The 20,285-nt window shown below is 37.8% G+C and overlaps 3 protein-coding genes across 4 annotated transcripts in view; 1 reads left to right on the plus strand and 2 right to left on the minus strand.

Annotated features, from left to right (window-relative positions):
* Positions 1-590: 590 nt before the first annotated feature.
* LOC140921188 (uncharacterized) overlaps positions 591-20,285 on the minus strand; it is a 108,342-nt gene continuing 88,647 nt past the window's right edge. Inside the window, exon 6 of the mRNA XM_073371160.1 lies at positions 591-1,522. The gene's annotated coding sequence lies outside the window, so the exon portion shown is untranslated. The remainder of the gene's footprint in view (positions 1,523-20,285) is intronic.
* Positions 1,522-10,484, minus strand: LOC140921189 (uncharacterized). Its single transcript, XM_073371162.1, has 5 exons — positions 10,334-10,484; positions 8,757-8,973; positions 7,118-7,312; positions 5,963-6,095; positions 1,522-1,697 (listed from the first exon to the last, which is right to left on the minus strand). Exons 1-5 carry the CDS (start codon positions 10,417-10,419, stop codon positions 1,537-1,539), a joined length of 792 nt encoding a protein of 263 aa, XP_073227263.1. The 5' UTR covers positions 10,420-10,484; the 3' UTR covers positions 1,522-1,536.
* On the plus strand, positions 10,556-20,171 carry LOC140921179 (metalloendopeptidase OMA1, mitochondrial-like). 2 transcript variants are annotated; one of them, XM_073371150.1, is made up of 9 exons: positions 10,556-10,650; positions 11,137-11,585; positions 12,561-12,939; positions 13,281-13,388; positions 14,970-15,098; positions 15,966-16,040; positions 16,877-17,026; positions 17,629-17,671; positions 18,670-20,171. In XM_073371150.1, the coding sequence occupies exons 2-9, from the start codon at positions 11,254-11,256 to the stop codon at positions 18,732-18,734; spliced, it is 1,281 nt and encodes a 426-aa protein (XP_073227251.1). In that variant the 5' UTR covers positions 10,556-10,650; positions 11,137-11,253; the 3' UTR covers positions 18,735-20,171. The 2 variants fall into 2 exon arrangements, with proteins under 2 accessions (XP_073227251.1, XP_073227252.1); XM_073371151.1 differs by lacking the exon at positions 10,556-10,650 and adding an exon at positions 10,815-10,892.

Raw genomic sequence — 20,285 nt, forward strand, 5'->3', positions numbered from 1 at the left:
ACAGTTTTCAAAGACTATGATTTATTCAATAAATCGGAATTCTTGACTTTATTTCCTTTTTTAAAACCTTATTGGCTAAAACACGTCATGGAGTCATTTACGATTTTTACTTCATCAGCCAAGGTTGATCTCGTTATTTTATACTACTTTCAACAACAACGCTTTGGAAAATGACTGGCTATGACTTGCAATTGCATCTGAAGTACAGAAAAAGCATTTAAAATAAAGAAACAGAGGTTAGATACTGTTCCTACGCAAAAATGTTTTTAGACAATGCAAGGTAGTGAATTTCAAGGATTTTTCAAGACCTAATAAAGAAATCAAGTACTTTTCAAAGACCTTAACCGAATTCAAGGACTTTTCAAGACAACTACTAAAATTTAAGACCTTTCAAGATTGTACAGCCATGGGAAACTATTGTTGGTTCGATTCCCTTTCGCGTTGTGGTGTGCATAGGTATTGTTTAGTGTCGTTTTAATCTAGTTTTGCCCGTATATATTATGTCAGTTGGTCATGGTTCGTACAATCTTGAAAAGGTCTTGAATTTTTTTAGGCACCTTGAAAAGTCCTTGAATTCAGTTAAGGTCCTAGAAAAGTACTTGATTTCTTTAACAGGTCTTAAAACGTCCTTGAATTTCTCTACTTTCTTATTTCTGCTTCTTTATTTCAAATGGTATTGCTGCACTTCAGATACAACTGCAAGAGTCATACCCAGTGACTGTTATCATTTTGCAAAGTGTTGTTACGATCAACTTTGGCTGACAAAGGAAAAATTACACTGAGTGAGTTTAGCCAGTAAGGGGTTGAAAAGGGGTCAAAGAAACCGAGTTTCTCAAGAAATCTTAGACCTTGAAAACTGTAAGTTGTCCTTGAAAAGTCCTTAAAAACTCCTTGAATTTAGTTTGTCTGAAATTGTACCAACCACGGTTGGTGTTCCCCTCTTCAAAACAAAGAAAGTACCCCGGCTTTTCTGTCCTTAATCTTACATGTCTGTAACAACCGCGATCTAGCCACTTTTGAAATTTCAATGTTTGTTTAAATGAAAGAACTCGAGTGGAGTCAATTCCTACCAATGCTCAAGCAACAGCAAAAAATTACAATAATAAACAGCTTGCTACGAGAAACTAAAAAAGAACACATATCTAGAACTGTAAACTATTTCCCTGAGACCTCTTTAAAATATCATAAATTCGAGGCAAAAAAAAAACAATTGCGAACATAAACAGTTTCCATGCAATTAGCATGCACCAAAACTGACTTTTATAACATTAAGTTACGACGATTTTCTTACTGGCGAAAAAATGGTCCCATTCAGGACAACAATGTCTCTTTGAAGCCACAGGAATTATTCTCTCTGTCGTTCAATTCAGTAACGTACATTTTTCCCGCCGCACAAGCTACACATGTGCATCAAGGAAGCTCACTACGCATGTCCCAGTTCTTAATAGGTTTTTAGGTCCTAACAGGTCCCCTTTTCTTGGACCTTTTGTTGGACGGCTCCATACACAACGACACAGAAAAGCTCCTGAAAAATCTTCAACCCTGTTCAATCTTCATCTGTCGTTCACGCGCGCGGACAAGCGACTCAAGAGCTCGTGCGCGGAATTCCAGCTCTTTCAGCTCTGCTTCTTCGTCCGCGGTTGGTCCATCAAATTGGCCTGGGTCACCTTTATTGTTTTCTTGCATGGCACTTCTTCCTGCAATCGAAGACACGTGAACGGAAGTATGGCTTGTTAAAGGAGCCGTGTTACGAAACTTATCAAACTTCAAACAATGGGAACCGCCACTACAGGGTGTCCCAAAAGTTCGTTCCTCTAATTTGTTGCGCTGTAACTTTTGATCAAAACTTTATTTTTGCATGAAATGTTTAAAAGATGCTTTAATTGCTCTCTCGATTACTTGTATTCAGAAGTTCAGTGACCAGCATTTCAGTAACCAGCATGCGTTCTTTGTTTCTTTTTAATCACATTTCGTCAAGACGTTGCGGCATGGTGTGGGAAACGCGATGTAGCGCCAGTAGAGGTCCAGATGATCCATTTTGAGCTTTTCTTATCACGTCAGTGGTACGCTGAAGCCATTTCGACCCCCCAAAATATCATTTTTTAGATTAGGCAGCTGTAAAAAAATTTGGGGGGCATTCATCCAAAAAAGCCTTTCCACAGTAAGGCTTCTTTACAAATTTGAGAAGAGCTGAGCGTTACAGCGGTGATTATATTGGCGTGAACACCTAAAATATGTCTGGAATGTTTATTGTGTTGCAACCAATCACAGGTGATATCTTCACACCAAAGAAACCACAGGCAACGAACAGTTTCCGATCGGTCATGGAACAAATTATTTTCGTTTTGTTTATAGCCTGCGTAGCTGGCGGTATTGTGTGGGTGCGAGATTAAAGTTTTGACGGCGGAGCCGTGTTTCAAAAAAAGGGAGTAGGGACGAGGCGGTTGAAATACCGCCTGCCAGAAAACCCCGGTATTTTGAATACCTCCGCACACCAGTGTGCGGGGAAACGGATTGGTCGAGGGCCATACATATGTCAATCATGTTAGATGAGCCTTCGCGTATATTTCCCAGTTTAGGGAGCAGATGGCAAACTGGAAAAGACGTACATGTAAAGTGATTGTGTTTTCCGCTTTAAAAAGAGCATAATTGATGACCAAATTGCCAAAATTGCGTCTTTAAACTTCACAGCGCTGGAATTGTCTTAATTTAGCCGTAAGAAACAAAAAAATTAAAACACTTTACAACTGCATCTGAGATCAAATCCTATCAGGAACACCTACTGAAGAATAAACCACCGGAAATGGTTACTCAGTATGCATGTAACAAACCAGCTTCATGACCTTTTAATGTTAAGCCTAGTGTTGCAAAAAAAGATTTACTCAGTCAAAGTTTAGAATGATACATGCACTAGGGTAGTGCTAGTAACCTTCGAGCGAGAGCCGAGAAAATAAAAAAAACCCTCTGTTCAAGCAAACTCACAAGGTCACGTTTCACATTGTCACGAGCTTAGAAGTCGTGTTTAGAATGTCAAGGCTTATTTCTAAACTGTCTCGCGCGAAAATAATCGGAAGTTTCAAATTGCAGGTTTCTCTTTGATTGGCTGATTTAATTGGGATCAGCTAACGTGACAAAAGTGGGCGGCATTCGAAAAATCATGGTTCTCTGGCAGGCGGTATTTCTCGCGGCTTCGCCGCTCGTGACGGCTCCGCCGTCAAATCTCACTCGACTATATTACAACGGCTCCGCCGCCAAATCACACTCGACTACTACACAATACCGCCAGCTACGCAGGCTATTTTGTTTAAGGATACAAACTGCCTTATTAGGAATTTAAAACACCGCTGTTCCCCAAGATCAGTACCGAGGACCGCATCCAGTACATCGTTCGATTTTAGAAAGAAAAGTTGTAGAAGCCAACGCGACGCGACGGCGACCAGCTTTCCATGTAACGACATATCACATGAAGACAATAAAAAATGAACAATCGTGCTGTTTTCGTTTCTGATAGCACAATCCTTGCTAATATTTTTTTGTAGAACAAGGGGATTCGATTTGTGTGAACTAACGATTGAACCTGCGAACTACTATCCACTACCTACGATCAGGCGTAACTACCGATTTCGATCGTTACAAAAAGTTTGAAAACTCGCGCGCCAAACCGTCGCATGCGTAGGCCCGGCACATCGGCTTTGTAATTTATTTCAAAATCGCTCAAACCTGTATTCTTCGCTATTATAGCAAATACTGTAAACAAATAGGAAGGAAAAGCAATTATTTACTTGAAAAAAGACTGAATGTTAAAACAAAATGAAAATAATTTGTTCCGTGACAGATAGGAAACCGTTCGTTGCCTGTGGTTTCTGTGGTGTGATGATCTCGTCTGTGATTGGTAACATCACAATAAACATTCCAGACATATTTTAGGTGTTCACGCCAATATGATCAAGGCTGTAACGTTGCTTGACGAACTGGGCAAAGCTAGCCTTTTGCAAAGTTAGGGACCTCCAACCTTCGCTTTATTTTCATGAATCTGCTCCAGACTTAGCTTGATAACTGTTGTAAGAACTACCTTGATGAGTTCCTCTGTTGTACCTAGCCTTCTTTAAAATTAGTTTTAGCTGCTTTATTCATGACTTTCGTTTTTCCTCTTTTTTCTTGTTTTCAACACCTTCATTTCTCGATGACCATTTTACCCCCCCCCCCCCCCCCCAATTTTTTGGATTCGGATTTTTCCAGGTTTTAGCAATTTCTTTATCTGACGAAGCAGTAGATCGAAATATACCTGGTTATGCTTTCACCTAGCTGAGCGTTTTTGCTTTATCTTTCATGATATTCACAAAAAAGGAGGAAGGCATTCGAGCAATTTGGGCTACAAGATACAAAAATTTGTCGACGGAAATATACTAGCGCACACCCACTTTTGGCGCGAAAGTACACAAATCGAAAATTCGAGTCGAAAGAAGGCACAACAACTATGACATATTAAATTAGATTAAAAACACCAGACTTTTATTTAAACTAATTGCTTATCAAGTCCAACCGCACTGGATTACAGGCTTATACAGTAGAGGAACGAACTTTTGGGACACCCTGTAAATTGAGTGAAACATAAAATAATAAACAGCTGATAACATTAAAAGAAGGTATAAAGAGAGAGCTTTAGATTTGAGGACGAGAACGAATGCGAGTAAGAGATTTGTGTTAAAAAAAAAAAAAAAAAAAAAAAGAACAAGACATCCCGGAAAACTTCAATTTCCTTTTTTTTTATCAACAAAGTTAGTATGGTTATTTATCCTTAAGGAGGTTAAGCCCTCTCCCGATAGCAAAATGATAAAACTTCTCACATTTGATAACTTGTTCCCGCCACTATGACATTCTCGCTAAAACTCGAAGTAGAATGGTGACGGCTATCACGTTTTCCTGCCAAAATGACGCTGGTTCACGCGTGAGATAATCTCGTCCTCTAAATCGCCGTCGTCTCAGAATCTAAAGCTCTCTCATAACGCAGCAAATACAAAATGAGGAAGACATGGACAAACTCGAGGTGGTATTGAAACAGACTGCAATTGCGTTTTTGGTCAAGTCAATAGCCTAACAGCTTTTCAAAGTTCATTTTTGTGGTTTGTAACGTTTGTTAATTATTGTAATACTTAATTCGGCCGACAGTTTGCTATCTCGAGGGAAGATCATGTGCACTGCCGGAAAACAAATATAAATGAAGTTATGACCATAGCAGTCGTAATCGCAATTCACAGCTGGTTAGCATGCATAACTCCACAATTGTTTTTCGGGATTCACTTGTAATACACTTTAGCTCTGGCCTGTTCCTTATGTATGGATCCTCGTAGCTCAGTTGGTAGAACAATGCACCACTAACGCAGAGGCAATGGGTTCGAATTCTGCTGACGCCTTGGAATGTGTTTTTTTTTTTTTTTTTCGGGATTAATTTGCAATTGCTTTTGTATTTACGATTGCGAGGGCCATAAATTCATTTACTTTTCTATCTAGTAGGCGCATGACTAACCACTGATCATAGATCTCAGCGGTTTAAAGCAGCCACGACTCAAATTTAGCCAACATGTTTTCAAATTTGCAGTGTTCACTATTACCTGTTTGAAGTTTACCGAGGTGGTTATTTTATTCATGCATGTAAGAAAAGATTAACAGAAAATATGACACAGAAACAAATGCGCAAAAAAAAGGGAAGGAAAAAATATACAGAAGCATATAAGCACGAAACAACGTTTAGAACACTAAACCTAATTTTGTGCCGCCTGTTTTTGTTATTATTATTATTATTATTTCATTTTATTCTATAATTATTTTTCATATACATGGATAGTGCCGGAGCAAGCCACAAGCAAATAGAGGGGGCTTGTTTGATGCTGTTTTGATTTGCCATTTTCGAGACCGTGCTGTTACTTGCATCGTGGTATTACAAAACTACAGGTTGACCTACCTCCAACAAGTTCGTCAATTTCTTCTTGGTTTGGAATTGTAATCATTTCCTGGAATATGATCATATCATTTTCTTTTTTCTCCTCTTCTCTTCCCGTTTTGATTCTCTCTTGTTTCCTTTCACTGTCGGAATCCTGCATTTCATCGAGAAACAAAGCCATTAAGATCGTGGACAATCCCCCTTTTCAGAAACTCATGGGGAGAATGGATATAAGCTTTGCAGGGTATATTGATTTCTGGGATTGTTTGGGTTAAGCCTTGTTCTCATATGCCGCCGATACTACTCCAACATATGAAGACATAACGCCGACGGCTTAAGAAACATCGCAGGTTTTTAACGCCCGTATGCCTTTGAAGTCGAACTCGAGTCAAATTCTCAGGCATGCCGGCGGTAAGGACTGACAGGGTCTCTGTGTGTTGCCGGCGACTTCTGTTCGAACATCGGAACGGTATCGCAGGCAGTACCGGCAGCAGTGTCGGAGTCATGTCGCAGGTGGCTCGGCGGCATGAGGCTTTACCAATCATAAGTAACGCTCGTCCCAGAAGTACCGTTGCGCTAAAAGCTTGTACCCACTCCCCTCACAGTTTAAAGTGGGAAGTTTACAAGCTTCTTTACAGGTACTTAACCTTTCTGTTTACATTGTTAGTTATCGTGTGGTCGTTTGAATTGAGCCACTTTAATAGATCTTGTATTAATCACCGGTACCTATAAGCTTGTCGTGGCCATACAGTGCACGAAGTAAACTCCCAATCACCTTTTACACATTTGTTGATCAAACTCAACAGAACATGTTCTCTTGCCAGACTTCATTGTATTCCGTACCACATGCATATTTTTTCAGTTGGCACCTCTGAACTTGAAAGCGATTAAGGTGAGTATATTAAGACTACAAGACATAAGAACTCAGGACATTTCTTAGGCTCACTGTGCTGTTCAATTTGTAGTAAATAATAAAAAATTGCGATTCATGGCCCCATGCTTGTCAATAATTGTGTCACAAAATAAAATTTTGCTCATGCTCGGGAAACAGCTTTTAGTTGTGATTATAAATGTAATATCAACTTCAATTCGATTCATTAGTGACTCTTGAGCACTTGGGCTATCTCTACGCTTCATATTAATCAATATTAGAGAAATTTTAATATTGTAAATTACCAGTTTTCTTATGTTATCCTCCTTTTCATGTTGTTCCTGTGCCACTTCTAGTTTTTCACGGTTTTCTGGTTCTTCACTGCTCTCATCTTCAGATGAATCCAATTCTTTGCCAGTGATGATACTTTCAAGCTGCCTTTTTGATAGTAACTGCAGCTGTTCTGAGCAAAGATTCTTTACTTCCCTGAAGCTCAGCTTCTGAGAGCAATAAAAAAGATTTCATAAAACAAGGATTTAACATGGAAAAAATGGAACTTCTCTGGCCACCACGTTAGGCTTTAAAATGCCGAGATGAAACCTATTGGCTCCTGAAAAGAGAAAAAGGAAGGCAAGAAAAGTGAAAGAAGAGTGGGGGCAGCAAATCCAGAAGTAAAAGTCAAGACTTGAAATTTGGGTTTTTATGCATGCCCAAACATCAAGAAACTGATATTTTGCATCTCAAACAGAAGGCCACTAAGTGCACGAGCTGCAAAGTGCACGAGTCAAGCTGTCAATGGCTTGTGTTAGTTTTAGCCAGACAGTGACCAGAAACCTAAACTGTGTTTTTGGCAAAATTCCGGGGGGCAAATGGATTAAGTTTCAGATACACCAAGAAAACACAATAAGACAAGCATTGCACTAGCCTTCTTCTCTTCTTCTTCCAAGAACCCCACCTCCTTAATAAATGAAGATTCTTGTGAGGGGTCTTTAAAAGTAAATAAATAAATAAATAAATATCCACTATAAACAAATATGCAAAATACTAATAAATTAGCAAGTAAATAAATATAAATAAACAAACTAATTCATTAAAACAAACCACGGTTGCAGCCATTTAACTAATGATATTTTAAAAGAGTACAAGTTCGGCAGCGTGGAAATATCTTCAGGTAACAAGTTCTATTCCCTTATTGTGTATGGGAAAAAAGAGCACTTGTGATAGTGAGTTCTTGAATATACTACTTCCTACACTGTATGCATTTGAATTCAGATTTATTCCTCCTAGCCGGCTGCATTGGAAATTATTAGCTTTGGCATGCCATCTGCTGCTACTACTTTTTTTTTTACTTAATAAGCAAACTTTATTACAAAAGAAAATGCAAGCAACAAGCATTACAACACTGCTTATGTAATTAAAAAAGAATCGATAAATCAATAAGCAAACAAACAAACAATGAGAGAATACATATACTGTATATAATATTATTATGCTATAATAAATTATCTTGTCTTCTACAGGTCTTATGGGGGGGGGGGGGGGGTACACTGTATGTTTGAGGGTGCCTTTGTGGATGGCATCCTTAAAAACAAAAGCCACAGATCATTCACTGACATTGTATCATCCTGTTAGCCTCAAATTGCTCACATGTAGTTCCTAGGTGAGCCTCAAATTTTCCCGACAGGGATTTGCGGTTTAAGGGGGATCTCTACAACCACTAAGGGGAAATCATGGTCAGAGATGGCAGGTACAATGTCTATCTGGCAGATTTTACATGTACCTGTAGATGTAGTTGGGTTGTTTGTACACCTAACAACTACATGTCCTCTTGTCAGTTCTTCAATTTTACTATTTGCCTGTATAGCTAGCTACCGGTAATCATAAAAAAAGAAACAAAAATAATTTATATCTTTTACAAGGTACATGTATGTACAGTTCAAGTACCTTTAAAATGTCTGGCATCATCTCTTTCACTTCCTTCTTGGAGATGATTGTAAAGAGCTGTTCATGAAGTTCTGCTTTGTCATCAAGAAACTCTGTTAGAGGTGTGATGCTTTCACTGTCACTCTTGTTTCTTTTACTTTCTGTTTTGGTGCTGTCACTTTCAATGTCCTGTGATGAACTGGATGACTTAAACTTTTTGCTTTTCCCAGACTTGCTCCTGTAAGATAAATGGATGGATTGGTCAATAATACATTGAACAATGAGATAATATTATTTTCAATTATCTGGTTAAACCAGTATTTAAACTTTACGTGTATAGATTTTTCTCTAGGGTTCTAACACTAATCATAGTTAATAGAGTGGAATGGTTATGAAGCCTGAGTTACAGTAAACACCTGCTAAAGAAACAGTGGATAAAGAAGCTCCTGGCAAAAATTGTCAATAAGTACCCCGACTACAAGAACCTATTTTGCAGGACTTAGACTTCAAAAAAGTAGTTTCTTATTAGCAGGTGTTTACTGTTTACATATGTTTTTGTGGACCTGGAGGTGTACAAGTTACATTCAATGGCATTGACCTATCATTTTGATCCTATCGACCAATAAAGGGAGCACATTAATTTATTCAGTCACAATTTGTGAATATGCAGGAAAATAATTTTCCAATAGGGGGGGGGGGGGGGGGGGGGGGTTCCAAAAACTAAAATCGACATAGCTTACATGTACATCAGTCTGCAGCGTAGATGGCAGAAATCGACGAGATCTCATGCATGCAGAACCTGCAATACGATTTTTGATGCCAGAATACAGGTGCATGCCTATAGAGACGGAGGCTAAGTATTAAAAGGATGCGAGATTTACGTGTTAGGCACATTTCCAGCTGTTTTTATTTAGATGACCTATTAAAAATTCAAATTTCAAACTAGTATGTTCATGCTATACCATTCAGTTCACTCAAAAGAAAGGCTACAAACAAGATTACAGACAAATTGCCAGTCCATTCATTCGTTTATATCCTCACCATACTGATGAGAAAGCAAAAGTGTAAGGCAAGGGATGTGGAAAGTGGGAGAACCGAGAGGTTAAAATAGATTTGGCAAAAAATATCATGGCTACGCCCCTGAAAGTCAGGTGCAAAACTCTTTGTAGGCCCAACGCTGCCGCGTGCAATGCTACGATTTTGGTGTGCGCAAAAAGCTTTTTTAAAAAAGGCTCGTGCGTGCACTTGCCATACTCTGCATACTGGCATGTATGTGCAATATGATATGGAAGGAGATAATGCAATGTGTTTCAACCAAATGTGATCAGCACTGCAGATAGGCTCGATTTCCGCCGTCTCCCGGGTCCGGTCTTTGATCCTGAGTGTGGGCTCATTTTCCCGAACAGCGGCTGGTAATCGAGCCTACACTGCAGACGAAATGGAAAATATAGACCTTTGTATTATGTAACATCGAGTGCCCAACACGAATTATTAAATAAGGTTGTCCTGCTGTGCTCTCAGTCATCATTATCAAGCTCATTTGCTATTAAACTGCATAAAAAATCATTATAAGCTTAATGTCTAGGAAAAAAAATAACCTGTGTTTGTGCTTTCTCTTCTTTGATTTCTTCTTCTTTTCAGTAATTTGCGTCGAAGAGTCAGGAGAAACAGCTTTCTTGTCCATGAATAAGCTATAAATTTAAGCTTAAAAACTATTATACGCTCGTTTAGAAAGTGTGGATGCCATGTTTTTCTCAATTGCAGACAATTAAAATTCGCATATTTGAAGTAAATACTTACTCCTTAGTAGCCGCTCCTTCAAATAAAGCAGTATGGCGGACTGAATGGCGGAACTAAGGATATACGATACGCTCTTTTTTAACAAGCAAATTAATACAAGATCACGGAGAATCATGTAATTTTGTTGTGTGTTTGTTTGTTTTTTTTAATTTCGTTTTGTGTATGTCAATTTATCATTTATCCGTATCTGATACAAATACTGTCCCCATAGGCCGGGGCACAACATCAAGAAATCCCACGGAAACGCGTGCAGGATATGACCATAATGTTTTAATACCTAAAAGGTACAAATATTTAAGGTTATGTTGCTCACTGAGTTAAGCCTCACACGTACACATGTACAGTGTTTAATCAAAGGTTAAACATCACCGTAATAATTTGCCATAAAAGGTATTTTAATTTTTATTCTGTAGCGACTGTTATATTATACTATTTCGAACAGTTTAGCCTAATTAGCTAGTGATTCTAGGAAACTGGTACAATTAGTGAATTCAGATGTATGATGACAGGTAGTAAAACCATTTTGTTACCTGACCTTGTCACAAAGTGAAAAATCAAGTTGTTACATTTGAACTAATCGCTATTTTCCCTTCAATTACAGGTCCAGAGTCATTGTTGCATTGGCAGAAGAGAGCAGCATTTATATTCCTCTGAATACAAAATCCAATATAATACTTAATTTGTGAACCTTTTAAGCCAATCACCTTTTAAAGGAGAAATGAACTCATTTCAGATAACTAGGTTGTTATGTACAAAGCAATCTACAGGAATGTCTAGGAGTCTTCATCATTCTTTTTTGAGCTGGCAAGAACATGGAGGTTCTGTATTTTCTGCAGCTCATCGACTTTTAGGGAGACGTGTTCGGTACAGCCATCATTTGGGTAGATCATATTACAAAGGCTCCTGGGGATACCAACATTTATCTTTCCGAGGATTTCATACAAGTAAACCAAGATTTGCTGCCCCATTGGCACCACTTGCTGCTTTTCTTGTTAAATTAGCTGGCCCACTATCCAAAGGGATCAAACTCGCTGCTATTGTAGGTGGAAGGTAGGGTTTTACTTTTGATGAACAGTATTTCGATCCCCATCCATACAGCTGCCTCACTAATATTATGATCACTTTGGTTATGATCCAGCCAACAAAATACTTTTGCATGTACATTTTCTTATAAGAAAACCCACTGAATGAGGACATTCATCTTGTTGATACAGGCAATCAATTCATGGTCATGGAACACATTTTTCTTTTTAAAGGGCAGGCAAAATAATAATAATAATAATAATAATAATAATAATAATAATAATAATAATAATAATAATAATAATAATTTTTTTTTTTCAGACTGGGAGTGTCTGTAATTATATAAAGAGTTTTAGTGTTCAATTCTCACATCTAAAAAATGTTATAATTTCCTTAGCAAACGACATCAGCATCAGCAATGTAATAGCCCCTCTACAAGAAAAGAATCCAGCTACATATGAACTAAATTTAGCTAGTCAACTGGACATGCACCCTGCTAGCATGACTACCACATCAATCCACCTATTTCATAGTCCTTCAAGTATTATTTATAGGTGTGATTGCCAGTGAAAATAAATTTGTTCTTTTACATTCCCATGGGGGAAAGGGGAACTAGGGAGTCCAAATTGCCACCTCCCATACTTTGTGTTGCTGGGTTCTGCCCATTTCTTCTTAGCTTTTTCCCTTAAGGCCTTCTCTGATTGCAAAATATTGAACATTGCTGAATAATTTCCCCATATTTTCCTGCTTCCCACTTTTTAAGAACTCCCACCTCTCACCTTTTCCTCTCCAGCCTTCCTTATCTCTCTTACCCTTGGGCCTGAATTCTCCTAGATATCATCCCTTTGTCCTCCCCCTTATTTTTGCAAATCTGGACCCTCTCTAATGCCTTTCTGGTATACAGTTAGTAAGTTTATAATGACATTGAAGATACTGAGATTGTACAAACAAATACCTAATTCCACATGAAAACATTTAAAATATTGATTTTCCATTTTTCAGGACTTTTCGCAAAAATTGGAAAAACTTATCAGCCAAAAACCGTTTGCGATTGTCTAAGGGGGTCACAGTTTTCATTGGAGGTTTTGGAGGAGCTTGTGTTGGATTTTACTTCTTTCACTTAGAAGAATCACCTGTGACACACAGGACAAGATTTATGCCAATCTCTCACAAGCAAATGGTAGAACTGACAGAAAAGGAGTATAAGAATGTATTGGAAGCATTTGCTGAACACATTTTGCCCCCAAACCATCCTGATCATGTGAGAGTTTTCAGGGTTGCTACAAGATTATTGTTGGCTAATCTTGGTGAGGAGATGAACAATTTATCTTGGCAAGTCAACGTGGTGGAAAGTGATGAAATTAATGCATTTGTTTTACCAGTAGGTAGAGCTCTACAATATTGCTTTTTGCTTTTTGGATTTGTTTGTCTGAAATCTGGTCCAAAACTCATCAAGACTTCTTTCAAAATTCCTAAACATTATTAGGGGATTATTGTGAAGTTGTAGTGTGAAGTACTACCCCCTGATGTACTGTATAAAATTGTAAAAAATTGTTAAGAACAAGAAATGATACAAAAGTGCTGTCAAGTACTGGTATTTTCATAATTTTTTAGTCTACCAATAGTGGCACAGTATGATTCAAGTATGATTATAGTAATCAGGTTAATAAAGTCATTGAAAGTTCTAAGTTGACTTTTCAAAATTTAATGTTGTATCTGCAGAATGGCCAGATTTTTATGTTCACTGGAATGCTGAAGCTTTTACACAATGATAATACTCTAGCAACTGTACTGGGGCATGAGATATCGCATGCTATTTTGCAACATGGTGTAAGTGTTAACTTAAAATAATGTCAGGGCATGAATTTTAGACCCAATGTTATTTAATAAGTGGTATTTAATAAACATAATGATATTATTACCAAAATATTTTTCATAACCCTAGAGAATTTTCACTGGCAATTTTCTGTATTTTTTTCTTATTTTCGGAATTTTACCGTATTTGAAATAAACAGTATACATGTATGTACAAGCAAAGCGACCGCCTCTCTTAAGTGACCACTGATCCAAAACACCAAACTTTTCCCAGTCAAATCACTGCACTAAGAGCCTTTCACAAATGGCCATCTCTTTTATGCATCCACTTGCACATCTGCTACCACCCACTTTTCTCAATTATTTGTAGTTTTAGATTTTCCATTGTTTGTATCCTCCTGTAAGCGATCACTTGAAGCATCGTTTGGTCTCTATTATGTTCACTGTATTTACTAGACCTCAAGGTGGTGGGGGAGGGAGGGGGGCGGGGGTGAAGAACTTTTATAAGTGACAACATGCACATATTCATACTGTAGCCTCCCTCTGGGTTGATTCTCGTAAGCAACCACCTATTAAATCTTTGCATTTTGGTTGGTCAACCATGGGAGGTTCAACTGTAATTTCATATTGTGCAACAATCCTGAGAGACTTCTAGCAGTCAATATTGATGGTTAAACAGCAAATGTCATTGTAATACAAGATCAGGGGCTTATTTAGGAAGAGGGCTTAGAAAAGAGGAATTAGCTTTGCAGGCTATGGGAATAGAATTATGTATATCCTGTGCGGATCAGGTGTCCTTCTTCCCTTTTTGTTTGGGAGACGAAACCAAAAAAAAAACACTTGATCGTATTATAAATAGAATATGAAACATGCTCGCGCTGTTGAATTTGATTAGGCGAATTTTCCAGCTATGTTATACATGAAATTATTCAGCGTCGTTCCCAGTCGTCCTCTGCAATTTCAGGTGTGACATCACCTGTCAAGCCATCCTCGGAGACCCAGGGCAGTTGTTATGTCACGAAATCTTGTGCTTGGTCCTGAGTAGCCTCGCCGAAGACGTCCTGTGGGGTTTGTTTGTCAAGCGTTCACTTCTCTGTGGGGGAGAAATGAATGCATGACGAACGAACCCCAAAGGATGTCTGCAGGGAGGCTACATGAAGGTTCTAAGCCTCCTCTGGTCACACAGATATGGTCAAAACCTTGTCTTTTTTTCCCTAAAATCTAATTTAGAATTCATTTTGCACCAATGAAAATGGAAAATCATAGTTTTAGCTATTTACTACAGCCTGAAGTATAATAATTTCTATTAAAACTGCCCTGTTTGTATTTTTTTTCTTAATACAGCAGTCAAAATAAGGCCTAAAATGCTTTTCAATACACTTTTAAAAATAAAACCAGAGAATAAAGAAAGAAGAATGTCTAAGAAGAAAGAAAGAGTAAAGTAGGGATCTTGACGACAATATTCACGGCGTGTTACCCATCCAGTTCCTAACCCCGCGCAACAGGGTTTAACTTGAGTGCACTACTAAAACCCGAGTTTTATGAGGGTTATTGCAATATATGTATTTTAAGTAATACTTGTTGTTATTATTTCAGGCAGAGCAAGTGAGTCTTCATGGCTTTATAAACATGTTTCTCATCATCTCATTGGCAATGCTCTGGGCTCTGTTACCAACTGATTTGATTGCTTTTGGTGCTCAGTGGTTACAGAACAGAATTCTTGTCGTAAGACTTTTTCTACAGTGGCCTGCATACATGTAGCTGGTGGTTAAATTGTTTTGGGGGAGCATGTTAAGGTGCGGAAAATGATATTGCACAACAGTACCAACGTTTATACAGGCTATCGTTGAATTGTATAGTGTGGCCATTTGATATCAGCTTTATTTTTTAGGTATTTAGGTATTTTTAGGTATGTTATTTATTTGCCACACGATGACAATAATTACAAAAAGATGCACAAAAAAAAATTTAGGAAGAGATGGCGAGGAGGCCTAAAAGAAACTATAAAGCTTATGTTAATTAGGCCTCCTCAATTACAATTTTTCGAAGATGGCATAAAAATTACGGCGATGGATACAATATAATATCAGGTGAAAAATTAAACTAATCAATATTACGGAAGTTTACAAATGTTGAATATCAAAAGGCTTTTTCCCAAGATTTTTGTTGGAGTATACTAATAATTATTACAAATAAATGCCTTAAGTGCTCTTTTAAAGGAGAAAGGTAAGGAAGCGTTGATGATGTTGGTGTTTAAGGTGTTGTAAAATTTAGGTCCTTGATAAAAAATGGAAAATTGTTTGGTTCGAGTACAACAGAAAGGCAGACTTTTAAAACCCCAGTTTTGCTGCTCATAACATAATTATGATGTTTTTAACTTGTTTAACCTCAGTGGTTGGCTCATTATGACCCTGAGGGAAGTGGTTAAAATTTACATTTTTCAGCCAGGGACCAAAAGGCATGAACTGGAATAAATGGAATGGAATAATGACTCATTTACAAGAAAATTCATTTTACTCCGATTTATGGTTACAGTACTGGTAAATTGTTTTGTGCACTGATCTGACAGCGTGATTTAATTATCCTGATCAGATTCTCTTGCACCTCCCTTACTCAAGAAAATTGGAGGAAGAAGCAGATGAGGTTGGCATGACGATGGCTGCTAAGGTAAGAAGAAACCATGTAGTTACACTTCTAGTAACCAGTGTTGATTTCCTGGAGAAGACTTTTTTCTAGTGTTGTTCTGCTTGTAAATAGATTAAGCAAGGTCGGAGAGAAATACACAATTTAACATAGTGACATGACATGATCTGCCCTTGAATCATGCATGAAAAGGCTAATCAAGGTTTAACACTTTCGATTATCCTACTCATACCTCAACCCTCTAAGCTACTAGTGGGAAGACTAGTCTCATGTACCAATGGTGTTATCATCAGTTCTAATGTGCAAAGATATCATTGTAGAGATGGTACCAGCCTGCGTAGCAAGCGTTTCCAATCGAGTTATTGGGGGAAAGTTAGAGCGGAAGCGAAAAAAAAAAAAAGATGGAAATGCTTGCTACGCAGGCTAAGATGGTACAATTTGCCCTGTACTGATGCCGGAAGAAATCACCATGTTCTACACTTGTAGCTTTGAATTTAGCCTGTGAAAACAGCCGTTTCTCCTCGCACCTTTCCGCGTCGGACTTTTTGTCCCAAGGGGCTAGGAGCGAGGAGAAATGGCTGTCTTCACAGGCTACTTAAAATTGCAATTAATTACTCAAGATAATGCTAGGAAATTCGTGTCTTAATTGTTCATTATTGTCTTACCGCCAATTTGAAGCGACTGTACCTTAAATTTGACGGAAACATCTTGATATATGCGGAAATTTTCTCCCAACACTTAAGTCTAATGAAACATAAAAGTCTGTATTTCAGGGAATTTAACTCCAGCAAAAATTCCATGCCACATAGTATTGAAGAGTAGTTTACTGTATTGATGTACGCGTATGTTATAACAAACAGGCATGCTTTGACGTTCGTGAAAGTCCCAGATTTTGGTGGCGACTCGCAGCCGCACAGGATCAAATGGCCCAACCTGAGGCACTAAAATGGTTATCCACTCATCCTTCCCACAGTGACAGAGCTCAAAAACTTGAAACTTTACTGCCAAAGGTAAAAGTCGTTAACAACTGTAGGGATGTGTAAAATAGTTTAGTGATGTCCCATTAGTGCTTGAATTGGCACAAATTAATGGAGGGTATTTTTGAAGTCATGGTGGGGTGCTTTAATACATATTTGAAGTGGGTTCTTCAAAAGGTCGACCTCAATTTGGCAGTGTTGAGTCATAATTGACATCATTGTGACTGTGACATTCATCGTTCAAACTATATAAGTTTTATTTTATGTGAAATTGTCATTTGCCAATGTCCCACTGTCAAGATTTCTATTATTACATGTATTTGTTATTCCTTTGTTTAGTGATGTCCCATTAGTGCTTGAATTAGCACAAATTAATGGAGGGCTTATATGAAGTCATGGTGGGATGCTTACATATTTGAAGTGGGTTCCTCAAAAGGTCGACCTCAATTTGGCAGTGTTGAGTCATAATTGACATAATTGTGACTGTGACATTCATCGTTCAAACTATATAAGTTTTATTTTATGTGAAATTGTCATTTGCCAATGTCCCACTGTCAAGATTTCTATTATTACATGTATTTGTTGTTCCTTTGCTTTTAAACATGTTTCATCATTATTGTTTTTTTTTTCTTCAGGCTCTAGAGGCCAGGACGAAATGCAGATGTCCACCTCTCCCAGGTAAATTAATGGACGTCTTGTTTCAATCGTATACAATCTGTATCGTAAATATACAGTGTATATCGTATGGCACCATCAATGATGTACCACGCTCTAACAGCATAAATTAATGTCTAAGGGTGCACTCTGCACTCCAGCTGGTTTCCAAACTATTTATTTCGGCATATTCCAGGAAGACCTTACCTCTCAAGTTAGCGTAAATAAATCATTATTCTACGTGTATAAAGTGAAGGTAACTATCCTCGCAGTTAAATGAACAACCTAAGCGGTTGAAAAAGAACTTGAAAAGAATCAGAAATAACCGGGGGAGGAACTCGAAGCCCAAAAGGCTTTTTCGAATTTTAAGTGCAGATGGGCTTTCTTCACGCCAAGAGTTTTTCAAGTTGCCCCTATTTTTAACGCAGTTCTTGGTGTCTGGATATCAGATAAAACACTCCGAGGTTTTTATAACTATAGCTTCCAAATGAATCCTTGAGTTGAATTCATCCTTAAAGAAAAAAACCCGTTATTTTTTAGTAGTTCAACTAGTGTGCGTTGAAATGTCCTTCGTAGCAGTTTCTTAGTTTTCTAGAGAGAATAATGGGGTCAGAGAGTGAAACGCCGTGTCTAGCCCTTAGGATGTGTGAATTTCAGCGATTAAACACTTGAAATTAATTGGAAGCTGGATTCCTGAGAGGTCCGCAAACTTTTATTCAATGTTGTCAACAGAGAATAATTATTAATAATAGAACATCATGCTCTCTAGGTGTGCCACCATTTGCATTTTGAGGACGTGGTGGCGTTTCAAACAATCGATTTAATGGTGCGGACCTCTCAAGAGTTAGGCTTCCGTTTAATTACAGCCTCTAAAAATAATTTAACTAAAATTGACATACCCCTTCATACCCTTCCTCTCCATCTTATGATTCTCTCGTACTTTTGATGAATTGTTTGATAATGAGTTCAAGCAGTGATGTATGAATCCGGCAATTTATCGCCTTATATTTTCATTTCTTTAGGTGAAGGAACGTTTATATCCGGGGAAGATCAACTTCCGTTAAGAAGACCATCGTCACCTCCATAATGAACAAGGAATTTAGATAACAGTTAAATATATAAATATAATATTATAATTATAATAGTTTGTTTTTAGTAGTGTGCATGTGGGAAGCCTTGCACTTCAATATATTTTGTGTCGCAAAACTTCTGCAACCAGTAAAAAAAGGCAAATCGTGTCCTTTTCCTTACTTTATCTCTTTCTAAATACTTAGACTAAAATTAATGGAATGGAAGATTGAAGGTCGAATTCGCCCCTCCCCTCCCGGGATTAGCGCTCTGTGTAACGGACTTAACCATATGTAAAGCTATAGAAAATAACGCTCATAATATCATACAACCAGCGACAGGGAATATTTAAAGAGTGTTTTGTTAGCTACCACAGAAAACATTTTTAAATTAGAAAAATGTCCTGCAGTTCAATTCGTATACGTTCCCTGGTCCAAACTTCTAGTATCAGCAGGTTTGGTTTGGCTCCTTCAATCTTAAACAGGAGTCGTGAATGTAATAAGTCGTCTTGAAAAGTCCTTCAATTAGGCTAAGGTCCTTGAAAAGTACTTATTGTTTTTTTTTTTTTCTTTCCTTGAAATTTGCTACCCTTTTACTGCTACCTTGTTACGCCAAACCATTTATTTTTTCTGTAAAATTAGATTATTTCGCGGACTAAAATCTGGCTCATCTTCGGTGTAAGAAGCTGAAAAACTGACGGGTAACGTAAAATCCTTGTTTTTGGCGTGGACAATATTTTAGTTTTTTTCCCTTTTTTTTTTTTCACGTAAGAATAAAGATAAGCGAAACAAGTTTAACAAGACGTTTCGATCTCGCCATGACATCATTATCAAGTTACAAAGATAAAATTAGAACTGTAAAAAAGTAATACGTTTGCACGTGTAAACAAAAATGTGTTAAACAAACAGTGTGTAGCCTGAGTATCAGGCCTTCCTAAAGGGCTAGGGGAGAGGAGATTTTAGATGGGGGAGGAGGAGAAGGTCTCTCCCTTTTTCGCTTCCATCTTTCCCCTTTTCCCCAGAAACGCCTGATACTCAGGCTAGATTGTGTGTGTAGGCTTGATTTCTTCTTCTAAAACAAAAAAACACTTTTTTTCTTTATTTCAAATGCTAATTCTGTACCACCAGTGAGACTGCAAATGACACCCAGTGACTGTTGCCACATTTTTGCAAAGGTGGCATAAAATAATTTGATAAACCATTGCTTAAGAAGTACTTATTTGTACCAATGTGTGAATTTAATGATTAAGTAACTAAGAATCACAAGTAAATGTATCAATGCAGTAATTACATACATTTTATTTTGTTTGTAAGGTTGAAGAACAATTTTAACATGCCCGCGGGTAGCTACGCTAATCTTGGTGGGACATGTTTTCAGGAAATAAAAACAACTAAAAGTAACTTGAGACCTAATAAACTAAAACTGACATAATGACTAGACACTACTGACAATTAAAATTGAATGAAGGACTTAAAACCTTTACAACGTATGGAAGTTTTTGACTTATGGAGGACAGTTTTACGGTGAAAATGATCGGCTGACTGTCGTCAGCAATGATAAGGTGAACCGT

This window comes from Porites lutea, chromosome 12, assembly GCF_958299795.1.
Source record: "Porites lutea chromosome 12, jaPorLute2.1, whole genome shotgun sequence".
NCBI lineage: Eukaryota > Metazoa > Cnidaria > Anthozoa > Scleractinia > Poritidae > Porites > Porites lutea.

What these genes read in the sequence shown, in the direction of transcription:
- LOC140921179 (XM_073371150.1), top strand. Translation starts at nt 11,254, where the DNA reads ATGAACTCATTTCAGATAACTAGGTTGTTATGTACAAAGCAATCTACA. An exon ending in GCTGCTATTGTAGGTGGAAG is followed by an intron (nt 11,586 to 12,560) that starts GTAGGGTTTTAC and finishes TCCATTTTTCAG; the next exon opens with GACTTTTCGCAAAAATTGGA. An exon ending in TTAATGCATTTGTTTTACCA is followed by an intron (nt 12,940 to 13,280) that starts GTAGGTAGAGCT and finishes TTGTATCTGCAG; the next exon opens with AATGGCCAGATTTTTATGTT.
- LOC140921189 (XM_073371162.1), bottom strand. Translation starts at nt 10,419, where the DNA reads ATGGACAAGAAAGCTGTTTCTCCTGACTCTTCGACGCAAATTACTGAA. An exon ending in TGATGCCAGACATTTTAAAG is followed by an intron (nt 7,313 to 8,756) that starts GTACTTGAACTG and finishes TATTGCTCTCAG; the next exon opens with AAGCTGAGCTTCAGGGAAGT. An exon ending in AATTGACGAACTTGTTGGAG is followed by an intron (nt 1,698 to 5,962) that starts GTAGGTCAACCT and finishes CTTCGATTGCAG; the next exon opens with GAAGAAGTGCCATGCAAGAA.